The 12,818-nt window shown below is 42.0% G+C and overlaps 2 protein-coding genes across 3 annotated transcripts in view; one reads left to right on the forward strand and one right to left on the reverse strand.

Moving 5' to 3' along the window:
- Window positions 1–5,567, forward strand: part of LOC119458617 (uncharacterized) — a 27,917-nt gene extending 22,350 nt beyond the window's left edge. Inside the window, exons 10-11 of one of the 2 annotated variants that reach the window (XR_007466385.1) lie at window positions 334–1,031; window positions 1,766–5,567. Coding sequence is in view for 1 of the 2 variants with exons in the window: in XM_037720461.2 (XP_037576389.1) it covers window positions 334–407 (74 nt within the window). In the remaining variant the exon portion in view is untranslated. Of the gene's footprint in view, window positions 1–333 lie in introns of both variants that reach the window. The other variant, XM_037720461.2, reaches the window with a different exon arrangement.
- LOC119458685 (TBC1 domain family member 12-like) overlaps window positions 5,556–12,818 on the reverse strand; it is a 32,039-nt gene continuing 24,776 nt past the window's right edge. The window contains exons 4-7 of the mRNA XM_037720548.2: window positions 7,756–7,884; window positions 7,304–7,413; window positions 7,142–7,245; window positions 5,556–7,086 (exon numbers count right to left, since the gene is read on the reverse strand). Coding sequence (XP_037576476.2) covers window positions 6,899–7,086; window positions 7,142–7,245; window positions 7,304–7,413; window positions 7,756–7,884 — 531 coding nt within the window. The 3' untranslated portion in view covers window positions 5,556–6,898. The remainder of the gene's footprint in view (window positions 7,087–7,141; window positions 7,246–7,303; window positions 7,414–7,755; window positions 7,885–12,818) is intronic.

The raw sequence follows: 12,818 nt of genomic DNA on the forward strand, positions 1-12,818 counted from the left end.
TGTAGCATAAGTGAGCTTGCAGCAGAATTTTGTAGCACATTCTCAGACTGAGCAAACCATGCCTTGTGAGCTTTTTGTTACATTTTGTTGCTTTTTCAACTGTACACCCAGTAGCAAAAAAAAAAGTAAACAGTCAGTCTATTATTGCTGACAATGGCCAATGGCATTTACATTTTTGCAATAGGCTGTACATAAAATTGATTTGTCTACTGGTTTTTGATGGGGTTATGCACAACTTCTAATGTGGTACAATGGGTCAAAACAGTGTTCAGCAAAAGACTACCAGAATGTTGCTTGAGGAATGGTTGTATTCACATACTTTATCTGTTGCAGGTGCCCAAGAACTTGTATGCACACCAGTACGCACACAAGGAAGGCTACGGCACAAGCTATGCTGCAATTCATAGCATCTTGGGCAAGTGATGAATTCTGACGTTATAGTCTGGGTCTCCTGAACATGTCTATGAAGAAAAAAATGTAACATCTCGTATACTGCCATAGCTTTAGTGCACGCAAATCAAGTTCAAGGTACAAAAGAGTCAGCTGGTGGAGAGCTGTTACCATTCAAGTGGCAGAATGAGTAATATTTTTTGGAGTGAAAACACATCAAGAAGCACAAAGACAGTGCAGATTTCGTGTGGCACATTATAATCAAGAGCTAGGAAAGTGCCTTGTCTTTACATGTCAGTGCACATCTTTAACCCTTTAACATCAGAATTATTAAAGGCACGGCAGAAAAAGTTCTTGCACTAGATTTTAACTTCGTTTAGCCCTCGTAATCAAATGGCAATAATATTTTGTGCTACAACTGAATTTTCTCTCAACTCTGTGGTGTCACTACTTTGCGACATCTGGCACACACATATTGTTGCACATACTTGTGTTGTTGCTTAACTTGTGCAAAATTGTTTACTTTGCACAAAAAAATTGCACTAAATATGTTTTGCACGCTGCAGCGGTAGGCAGTGCAAAGCGCCACCCCCGACAACCGTTGCGAGTGGAAAGGGCGAGGCATAGGGACGACAGACCAGGTGAATGCTTGCACGAAGGCACCTGGGGCAACTGAATCCCCACAAGTGTTAATGCAAAAATTTACTGTATTCTCAAGCTCACTACATACCTGTCATAATCTATGGGATGTAAACAATGCAAAGCACATTTTGGAAGCATGAATTTACATTATGTTCACAAAAACTGTAGAAAATGGTTCACGTTGCACGTGTGAGCACCTCGTCGATCGAGACTCCAAACAATAGTTGCCTCTTGCTATTGCTCCTAAATGGCACTACATGTCAGCGCTGAAAAACATTGTTTGTCGTGAATGCATGACAACCGGCACTTGAGCCAGAAAACATACTGTCAGGGTATAGGCTGCACTTATTCTATATGTCGCAAGTTCGTGACTACCAGCGTTAAAGGGTTAATAGCAAAAAAATAAAAATAAATAAAATATAAAAGAAAAACAGGCACGGGTGTTTCTACTGCTGTCTTGTACTATGCAGTGAGGGTACTAACTAGCTTTGTAACATTGTTACATTTTGTTACAGCAGTGTGTGGCATATACGTAAAGCCCCTCTGTGACGTTTATATCGATTACATAACAGGGGCCATAAAACACTCTTCTAACTAATAGAATGGCCTCACTATTTAAGGACGTTGTGTTGTGAATCTCTTTACGTAAAAATTTTCCAAATCCTTCAAGTATAAGTGGAGTTATTGCACCCCTATGCGTTTTTTTTTTTTTTTCTCTCTTCGTCTCTGCTAGCATGCTGGAAGCTACACGGGAGAAGCCAAGGGTGCAAAGGCCTTCCCAGAAGTTGAGTGTCTTGGCGGCAAAATAGTCATTGGAAAAATTGACTCTACGGTACCTTGTGGCAGCCGCGGTAGACTACACTATGCAGCGCATCGCAGCTATCTCGGAGGCTATGTGCAGCAGACTCTGCTATGCACAACTGTCGTGCGTAAACAGGCAGTGCAAAGATATGATTTTTCTGTCTTGTTGAGATCTTAGGCATATACATGTTTCATTTATTTAACTCAATATTACTCATTAATTACTGAGAATGTTCTCGCAATCACAAGATCAGCCAATAGCTGTTGGTGGGTCCAGGTGCTTATGATGATGCTTCATGATGACATTGTGGAAGCAAGTGCTTTTTCACTGTTTTTGACTCAAGATTGTAAATTCCCTGCTGCATGCAGTGCAATAATATTTAGTGCACATTTAAAGTGTTTCGGAGGCCCTTTAAGTGGCACCAGCCTACCCTTCCTCCCTGCTGCCTCCTTGTTTATGCTCTCAGGTTTTGGTGCCAAGTGCAACTTCCATTATCTCGACTTTCAGTGCCGAGGGGAAGCTGCATTGTGGAAGACAGGTGGTAAGCAATGGTCAAAAAAAAAAAAAAATTCTGAAAGCAAAAGCTTGTGCAAGTGAAAAATCGGAGGGCAGTGGCACACATATAAGTTTCTTAAAAGAGTGGTCAGCAGCATAGATTGACGGCCTACATGGAAAAGGATAAATCATTTTGCTCAGCAACCACCGCACTGATTGTGACAGTTTGTTGCATTTAAAAGATTTAAAGTTAAAATCTAGTGACTAGCATGGCAGATTTTCAATTTTTGGCATCAGTAGTTTTAGAAAAGTACTCCATAAACTGCAAAGCTTCAAAAAATTCAACCATGTAGTTTGCAACTGTAACAATAATAAAGAAGGATGTCGCAATTTGGCTAACTGCTCCTAGTAATTCATCTAAAGTGGACAAAATTGATGTAATTTGAAATGGCTCTGAAATATACCGCCAATAAGTGAGCAGGACTTTTGCAAGACTTGTAAATTCATACCAGATTTGTCTACTTTAGATGCTCTAATGGATGCAGTTTACATAATTGCAATAGCTGTTGGTGCACAGTTACGGATTCGTAAACTTTGTGCTTATTAACGTATCGATTGTCGGTAATTTTTAGAAGAAATACAAGATTCTAAATAAAAATTATTTCATGGAGTAGCTAGAATCAAGTTTTCTCTCTAATGCAACAAATTCAAATTGTGCCAGCGGTTGTCTTATAAAAGCATTTCTGTGTTTTACACCTCTTTTAATTGGGAAAGTGAAGTTAGACCCCCAAGTTAAAGCTTCTTTTTTTAAGGCTGACACGAGATGTGAAGACTGTTTAAATGAGAACAGCAATTCATTTATTTTGTAGAGTTGAGAAACTTAATATATTGTGTGTGTTCAATTGAGGTTGGACTGCATTGCAGTAATTTGCCACTGGAGCAGGATTTTTTTTCTCATATTGGTTCATTTAATGGAGCCCAGAGTGGTGCAAGCTCCTGCTAAACATGCATGAAAATAGCGTATGTAGCATCTTGAGCCAAATTTTGAGGCCCTGCACACCTGAGTCACTTTGCAAAGATGTTGAAAGCAACTACGTAGCTCACTTGTTTGCATACATGGAACTTTACTCACTTCGTGGCATACGAAGGATATAACTTATGACATGTGAATCATGGACATAAACTTAAATATTCCTTTTGTTTTTACAAGTACCATGCACTAAGTGAAAGCTATAGCTATGAGCTGGAACATCAAAATAGGGCTTGAAAAATTTTAAATTAGAGAAATCAAAAAAGACCATCCGGCTACCAGTGGGTAGCCTGAGCGCTGCAGGATAAACAAGCCTCAAAATGGTAATGGGTCTGCAAGGAAGCAGTGCTGTCTCAGCTGAATCTCCCTTTTTAAGGAAGCATGTGTAGAGGCTTAAAGGTGAACATTTGCCACTTTTAACTAGACAATCTAACTATTGCCAACCAAGAAGGTTTATCAAAAATTAACTCAATGTTTCAGAGTTGTTCAACTCGTTCATCAGGGGTGGCTTTTGGAACCCAGTGACAACAATGACGTACCATGGACATCCACCGCCAGGACGTGAATGTCCTAGGGATGTGTCAAATACGTCCAGCGGACGTCCCTCACATGACCGATTGGCCGCACTTTGTGTCCTGCGGCTATCCCTTGCATGTCCGTGAGGGACATGCAAAGTACATTTTACGGACATATGCCAGGGCCTTCTTGCACAGTGTTTGCCATTCTGTCAATTACGGTCGCAGCACACCGCTGTGTGACAGATGCAATGGGTAGAGTGCTCACACATCAACAACAGATACAGCATACTCCTCATTCTTTTACGCATTCCGCCAACCAGCTTGAACTAATTGAAGTTTTCAAAGTAAATTGCATCAGAAAATTTGTAAAGTCAGACGTACGCACAAGCTACAGACATGATAGCTTCAAATTGTAATTTGAGCGTACGAGAAAATATAATTCTGTTAAGAGGAAACTTTAAGCCTCCTGGAGGACAAATATTGACGTGTATGCCAAAAACGGTCCATGTGCGATATCCTTGGGACGTCCACGGTAGGATATCCAAAACTGGACGCTCGGTGGATGTCCCATTTGTATCCGAAACAGTGTGTGGACATTGGGACATGATTCAGCTGTCTTATGAAAAGTGTTTTCACTGGGCTTCTATCTTAGTCGAACATGTTCTTGGGTAAGCTGGTTCATAACTGATAAGGAAAAACAGTAGCGCAAAAAAAGCAAGGATGAGACGCATACACAGCACTTTTGCGCTACTGTTTTTCCTTTTCAGTTATGAACCAACTGGCCCAAGAAAATATTTTACTAAGCCATATTCTACATTGGGCAAGCGCCAGTCCTTTGTACTCATCTCGTCATTATTTCTTTTATGCTACTGTTTTTCCTTCTCAGCTTTTGTATGATCGGCACAGTGTCATTGCTGAACACTGCGAGAGATTGGACCATAGAATTCATATTGACCAGAAAAATTTATGCAAGCGCCTCTACCTTGAGTTCTGGCACATCCAAGCCGCCACCGGGGCAATAAGGCATTCATTGGGAGCACCGTCCCCTACCTACATGGGCCTTTGCAGGGTCGCCTCCAGAGGGAACTGCCACCAGGGCGGCAAGTCGAACATAAAAAAACTGTTGCAGCTTCCCAAAGCCACCCCTGATAAAGGAGCGACTCCGAAATGTTGGGTTTAATTTTTAATAAACTGTCTTGGTTGGCGATTGTTTAGTTTGTCTACTTTTATGGCTAAACTTGCCCGCCAACCTACTGCAGTGCATGATTACGATGTCCTTTAAAATTTTCCTACTCTAGAAAAATTTGTTTAATGTGCAGTACAGTACTACATTATACAGCTGCAGCACCCCTGGCTGCATCGACAAATTGCTGCAGGTTTAGATGATCTTGTTGTTGCATTTCAAAGAAATTATGAACTTGCGCATGTCTTCTCTTGGCTTGCAAGAAGGTGTGGGATTCCATGGTGCTGTGTGTTTAAGGTACAAATGTCTTTCAAGGAAATGCATAGTGCATCAAGTACGTACCTTAAAGTGGGTGTTGGGTAATTCCACGACAAAATTATAAAAGCAACAGCTTGCCAAAATGAAAATGGCATTTGTAAGAATAGTTGAGATGTCAGGCTTTGTTGAATGTGTGTATATATATTACACACGCACATTCAATAAGAAAAGCAGAACTGCATGTACAGAAGGCCTATTTATTTTTATACATATTTGTACATTTCTTCCATATGCACCTAAGCATTTCTATACAAGTGTGTGTCCTGTTTGTCCTTAATTTTATAAACAGCCTGCAAAATCACCAGAAGTTACACATTTGATTGCAGACTACAGCTATACACAATTGAGACAATGCATATCTACTTCATGTGAAAATGTATAAAATAGTTTGAACCAATCATGTCTTGTTTCCTGTTCTTTAAAAGAAAATGGGTGAATGTAACATGAAAACAGACCAATTTTTGCCTGTCCACACATGTGGTCAACAGTACCACCACGTTTGTGTTTAACTAGAGGCGTCATGTGATGTGGTGACAAGAGAAATGTTGTATAGGGCAGAATACTGCAAAACAGATTCAACAACTCCAACTAGCTCCACTGCTCAGAGAGATTAAACCTCCTGTACATCAAGCTGGATGGAAGACTTTTTCCCGCCTTAGAGAGGAACAGTTCTTCCACCAGCTAGATTGCATACCATGGTATGGAACAGATGCAGCCTTGCTGCTTACAGAATCTGGCCTACTGGCAGCAACACAACATACCCTGCCACACATGGAATGGTATAAATACTGAAAAATTGTATGCCAGGAGTTCCTTCTGAAGGAAATCCTAACGACACTGGCCTTTACAGGCCCACAGGTTAACGGCACTGTTTTCTAGTTGGAACCATCCAAAACTTGCATTATGCTACTGGCCTGCAAGCATCACATAACTTTATTGATATGCCCCCACAGTACCTCATGTCACCAGAAGCAAAGGTCAGCAATAGAAAAATAACTAGTTATGATCGGAGAGCCCACATTTTGCCAGTAACTCTTTGCACAGATGCAGTCTCAAAGACTCTGCACACACTGTGTGAAGAGCATTGCCCATGTGGCCATGTTCTGCTTTGCTGTGTTCTGGGCAGTGCCAGGCAAAACACACCTACCAACACTCCCCAGCTCTAGCCAGCTTACACCCCTCCCCACTTTTCATAGTGAACAAGTTTTCATTACACTCGGCAGTGGTTGCCACAACCCACATTTGGCAAGGTTCTGGCAACCTCTCACTCAAGATTCCCCTCCTCCAATGTTTCAGCTGGTTGTGAGTATTGACTAGAACTGGACACTAGACAAAAGCGAACCAGCTGACATCTACACCTCAATGAAAATGAACTTGGACAAAGTAGGAGTAGAAAGAACGAAAGGATGGTATAAAGAAAGAACGGGTGTGACATGCCACTTTGTGTCCCTCTTGAGCTTGCAATCAACGGTACACAGCTCTGCAACCTACTCCAAATTGTAATGTAGAAGTCGTCCACACTATCCAGCTAACTCTCTGTGTTTGGCCAAGACCTGAGCGAAACTTCGCTTGTTGACAGTCATGCGAATGGCAGCAATTGCATCAAACAATACATCGGAGCTCATATCCTCTGGTAACTTGGTCAAAAACTGAGCCAGGTTGATGAAATCGAGTCGCAATAGCACGTCCTCATACAGCCGCAGAATACCTGTAACCAAAATGGGTATTTAGTGACTGCAGTAGCCAATCTGAAGAATGCTCACCAAGGGCAGACCTGAAGAGGAACTCTTCTCCGTCTCTCAAGAAGACGTCCCACACTCGGCAGGCCACATCCAGGGGCAGAGATCGGCTGTAAAGCGTGTATATCCTGCACAGAAGGCATGGCCTGATGGCCATCTGAATTCACTTATGATAGTTGAGCCTACCAGTCAACCAGGTACAGGTCCGAAGTGAGGTTGTGCTTCTTGAAGTGTGCAAACAGCTTGGGCAGGTTCTCATGGAAAAAGTCGTCGTACAGGGTATAATAGGCATTCATCTGCATTAAAACAGGAACTCACATAAATTTTCATTCATGTTTTATACTTAATGGCTATGTAGTGAATACATGTTGCCAAGCTCTTGAATGAGAGTAGAGCATTGCAAATAAAGTAAAATGTATACATCATATGTATACATCAAACAAGGTTATTACATTTTAGACAGTATATTAGACAACAAAACCAATCATCTTGCAAATGCAGCTTGGGCGCTGCAGTTCTAAAATAAAACTAAATAACAAAAATGTTTATGCCCTAAAGACGCTCAAATTTTACGTGAAAGATACAAAGCATGCACATTAATTGGAAACGTATAAAAGCTCCACAATACATAAACTTGCCTGTGGCTGGTCTACACGAAAAAATGCTAGTTGACAGGGTCTGTTGAGCAGGTTTGCAAAGCAGATGAAAGCATCAGCGACCTCCAGGTTGAGCAACAACATGGCAGCCAGGAAGGACATGCCTTGCACCTGCAGCACAGAAAGCAGCCACATAGCAGGTTAAATGCAAACTTGTATAAATGAAGACAGGTTAAGCAGTGTTTACAAGAATCGCAGCGAAAGAAAATTTCAAAAGCCTTTCTGCAGAAGCTACAGAGGACAGAAGTGTCCATACATTCCAGAATAAACATACATGGCTGTTGTCGTGCACATGCTGGCAACATTGTAGCCATATAGATGGGTACTCCATTTCATTTGTGGTAAAATCCACTAAAGTAGCCTCTTCATTCAAACCACGCCAGGTTTCACCACGGCTGTATTTGTAGCAGTCTTTCTCATTCTATGTTGTTACATAGAAATGCTTTTGTGGTGACCTTTCTTTATTACTTTCTTTTTTTTTTTGCAGATTCATGTCTTAATTTAATTTTAAAGGCACTACTACTAGTTACATATTACACACACAGATTCGGCATTTTTTGTGCAAGCTACATTGGTGTTGTAGTTCAGGGAAATCATATAGGATGGATTTGAAATTTGTGAGTTGCTGCATCATTTTTTTTAAATGTGACTAGAATTGTTCGGATTCTTCGCACATTTTTCTAGTACGTTTGCATGTCTCTAACCCGTTTCCGCCAACTTGGGTCACTGGGTGGTCCATGGTCTAGTCACTGTAGTGAGTAGACAATTAGGCTGCTGTGCTGAGAGAACCATGTTCGACACCAAGCATTGGTGTCTTAATATTTAATAGAGGCTATGTACCAGTCTTCAATGAACCTCTTGATGCCAACTTGGGTCACCGGGTATTAGGCTTGTACACGTTAAAAAAGAGGAACTGGTTGCAATTACGCAATTTGGAAATCATTACTGTGACCAATTACTGCCCCATAAAAGTGAAGAATTATTAAAGCGTTACTTTCCTCCCAACATTTATTAAAGGGACACTAAAGAGAAAAAAAGTAAATTGAGCTGTACTAATAAATTTTCTTCCTATAATATCAATAAAAGCAAAGACGTATGGCAACACCACCTTTAAGTTCCTGCACCAGCTCGCCGTGGAATCATCAATTTTGAGGGCATCTGCTTGGGCCTAGTTTAACTTATCATCGATAAAGATGCACAGCAATTTTTTCCAAAAAAGAGCCAAAGACTGAACTTAACAAGTTGTGGGAACTTTCATTGAGCCACAATGGCTCAAATACGCGAAAGTTTGAAATCCATTACATCACACTAACACACCAGTGCCGAGGTTATGGTGCGCAATTCAAGAAAGAAAACCTTGACCTTCATTTTTCTCCTGAAGTAATCAACCTGTCGCCAAGAAATTGACAAAATAGAGTACTATTTACGTATACTTTCTAAACTGATTAACTGTTTCTCTTTAGTGCCCTCTAACATTTCACAAAGTTGGCCTGGCTCTTTCAGTGCGCTCTCAGCAGCCCTTCACATGTTGCTTACCTTCACTAACAATTGATTTTCACAATTTCCTTCCGTCATCTACCCTTGTTTTCTTGCAAGGACATCAGCACACAGCAGCAACACAAAACTTGCTCGATGTGTGCACTACAGGAAAGGTTGGTGCTGTAACCTATCCAGCCATCATCGTCGCATCGGCTGTCATTGCCCTTGCTGTCATATACAAACACCGGATGGGGAAATTGGTGAACAAAGGTCTGGAAATACCCAACGACAATGAAAAAATGAAAGTCTAAACTCGCTGAACGTGAGCACTCCGACATGGTGACACTCATGAATGCGGTGCCAACAATAAAGGCCGTGCAACCTGTTGTTAAGATGAGGAAACAAATGCTGAGCGCCGAGCTTGCCTATCTAAACATGCACATCCGCAAGGCTGCTGCATGGCACAACTAAGAGCATTCAGCTATAGTCAAAACCGGTTATAACGAACACCGTGATTCAACGCTATTTGTTCGATATATGGAGTAGTAGTTCAATATAACTGAACCCGCTTATAACGAACTTCAGCACCAAATTCGTTATACGCAACGTTGTGAACAGAAGTGAAAACGCGAAACTTGCCAATGGCAAGTGGTCGCAACTTTGACGATCTGTCCATGTTTGTTGTAAGGAGAACTGTGATGCAGGTCTTGTTCATACTGCTCCCATGGCACTTGCCATTTTTTAGCGCCAAGGTTCTACTCGGCAGCAGTTGCCAGAATAAGGCAGCCTTGTTCGTGTTGTAAAAATTCTGCACGGTTCGTACTATTCCGTCACAGCATGCCACACGTCTCGCACCCACTTCTTGGTGCCTTCTGTGTCCACTGCATGGCTCTCACCTGCAACCACCTTTCCGGTAATAGAGTAGCAGTGCTTAAATCTCTGGAGCCAACCACTGCCGGCCCTGAACCCCTCGATGTCCAGGATGCAGGCAAACTATTTTTGCCTTCTGCTGCAGCATGGGGCCAGACACACGTAGATTTCGTGCGCGGATGTCCAAGGAACCAGCGGAACAGGGCTTTCTCGACACTGTCGGGCATTCTGTGCATTGTCTCTGATGGCTGACTTGTTCTTCAAGATGGTACTTAGCGTACTCCTCGAAATCTCAAAATGCGCTGCAACGTCCGACTTTTTCTTGCCATGCTTGACTCAGCGAATTATCTCAACTTTGTCGTAAAGCAGCAAAGCTTGCCACATCTTTGTGATCATCTTGCAGGATGGAGGGCCGGAATGCAAGCACACAGAAAGGCAGACACTGCCAGAGTCGTGAGAGCACTTACAGCAGCGCGACTCGCAAATGCAAACGAAGGAAGTATGGAGGATGCGGAAAAGTTCGTGAGCTGCCTTCTCCTTCTCCCGTCACCCGATGCCTGAAGCTTTCCTTAAGCGCGATAGGTCCACAGCTGCTTGCAGATAGTTGTCCATGTGATAGGCAGCTGCCGAATAGGCGTGTTGCAAAGCAAGGCTGGCTGGAGGCACGGCCGGGCAGTGTGGCTGCACAAAGACTGTAGGAGACTACTTGCAGCCGGCAGAGGAGTGCATTTGCGGCTGTTTGGTGACAGACTGTGCGCGCTGAAAGTTAGATATATCCAATGTCTGGTTCATTATAAAATATACATTTTACATGCATAATAATAGAAAAACTTCCGAGTGTTCGATAGAGAGCATATTTCGCTCTATTTGAGTTTGTTATATTCGGGTTTGACTGTACAGTTCTGACCAAATTCAAGTGCTCAAAGCTTCATACTCTCTTGCAGTTGTCTCAATAAATAATGTTAATCGGTTACTGAAAAAAGTAATTGAATTAGAATGAGCCATACAGACAAGAAATGTAATCTAATACAAGATTACAAAAAAATGTCAGTGATTATAAGTAATTAATTACAGGTAATTCTTTACGTACAGGTCTGCTGGGTATGTGCTACTCTTCAATGACAAAAAGCCTTTAAAATTTTTCTGGTACTGGGGACAATCGAACCAGTGTCATATATATATATATATATATATATATATATATATATATACCGATGCAAAAGCATCACATGGCACATTGAGTGAAAAGGCTGGCTGCGTCTGTAGCAGCGAAACTTCCCATTGGCTTCGAGTCACGAGCGCGCGATTCATGACGCTGGCTTGCACTTACTAGCTCGGGCCTCGGCGAAATGACCACCTGCTGCCGCGTTATTGCGTGAGGGGAGAGGGTATCGCCGTGACGCCAATTCAACCTCGCTCTCAGAAACCTGTGTTATCCATGCGTTCCTTGTCTGCGCAAGCTCTCGGCTGCGTTCCAAGTGGACCTCGGTAAGGCCATATCAAAATGGGCCAAGCATCTCAACACGCTTGCTTGCACGTGAGGAGTCCATAACTCGAAGGACCTCTCAGCAACATTAAATTGGACATTAATGCTATCACATTCACAACTCGTAAGAAGGGCTTAGGTTTCTGAGATTTTTTCAGATGCGCCATGCGTGGACTTTGCAGCGGAGCCGCTACATTACGCAGAGTGTCTAGAGAGATTCAGAGAGAGGAGCATACATGTCTCATACACGACGTGTTCCAGCAGTGCCAATATGGTGTGTTGCTTCAATGCTAATCACAGTAACATCCATCTCCAAAACTTTTTGAAGTGCAATAATAAGCGCCTTGTCCCGTCTTTTGTATTTTTGTTGCGTTTCGAGACGTTCTGAAGATGAATGTCAACCAATTGGCCTGTTTGTCCACCTTGCACATTAACTTAAGACATTCATGATGAGGTGGGTTCTGCTGGTATTTCTTTTCTTAACCCTTTGAATGCCATGCCCAAGCATACTTGTCTGGCCATCAGGCCGTGGCATATTTATTTGTGAACATACAACATCCGTAGACGAATTGTGTCATCTAATCAGAAGTTGGAAACATCACCAATAATTAAAGTCCACTAACGTGTCACTTAGACGAGAACTGAATGTCTTGCACTTCGGAAAAACAGCCGGAACCCCCCCCACCACCATACCCTTAACTCCAAAGGATTAAAGGTATGTCACACATGATAATCTGCATTATGCTTATCTAACATCCCAAAATTCTAAAAATGCGGCCAAATCTCACTCACACGACTTATCGCATAAGATGTGCCAGGTTGTTAGCTAAGACTAAATGTTGCTGGGGACCTTATAATGCAGCCACTATTGCAGACTAAAAGGTTTTAGCCCATCATAACCCATGGTGAAATTGCTGGTACAACTTGATCCTGAATTTGAGAGTAATACACTGGCATACTATATTTAGCACAATGGTCCCTTGGGGCCTCACTTCCCTGTGCAATAGAACTTTTGCATATAGTTGCGAGAATGTGTTAAACCACACTTTTTCCATATGCAGGCTGGGCAATTTTTGTGCGTCGGCATTGCTAGCATAATGCAATTATTTAATCAAAATAGTAAATTCATAATTATGCACAATGTGCACACTATATTACCGCATTTACACGCATAATGAACACACTTTTTTTCCAGAAAAATATGCGCAAA

The sequence above is a fragment of the Dermacentor silvarum genome, chromosome 1 (assembly GCF_013339745.2).
Source record: "Dermacentor silvarum isolate Dsil-2018 chromosome 1, BIME_Dsil_1.4, whole genome shotgun sequence".
In the NCBI taxonomy this organism is placed as follows: domain Eukaryota; kingdom Metazoa; phylum Arthropoda; class Arachnida; order Ixodida; family Ixodidae; genus Dermacentor; species Dermacentor silvarum.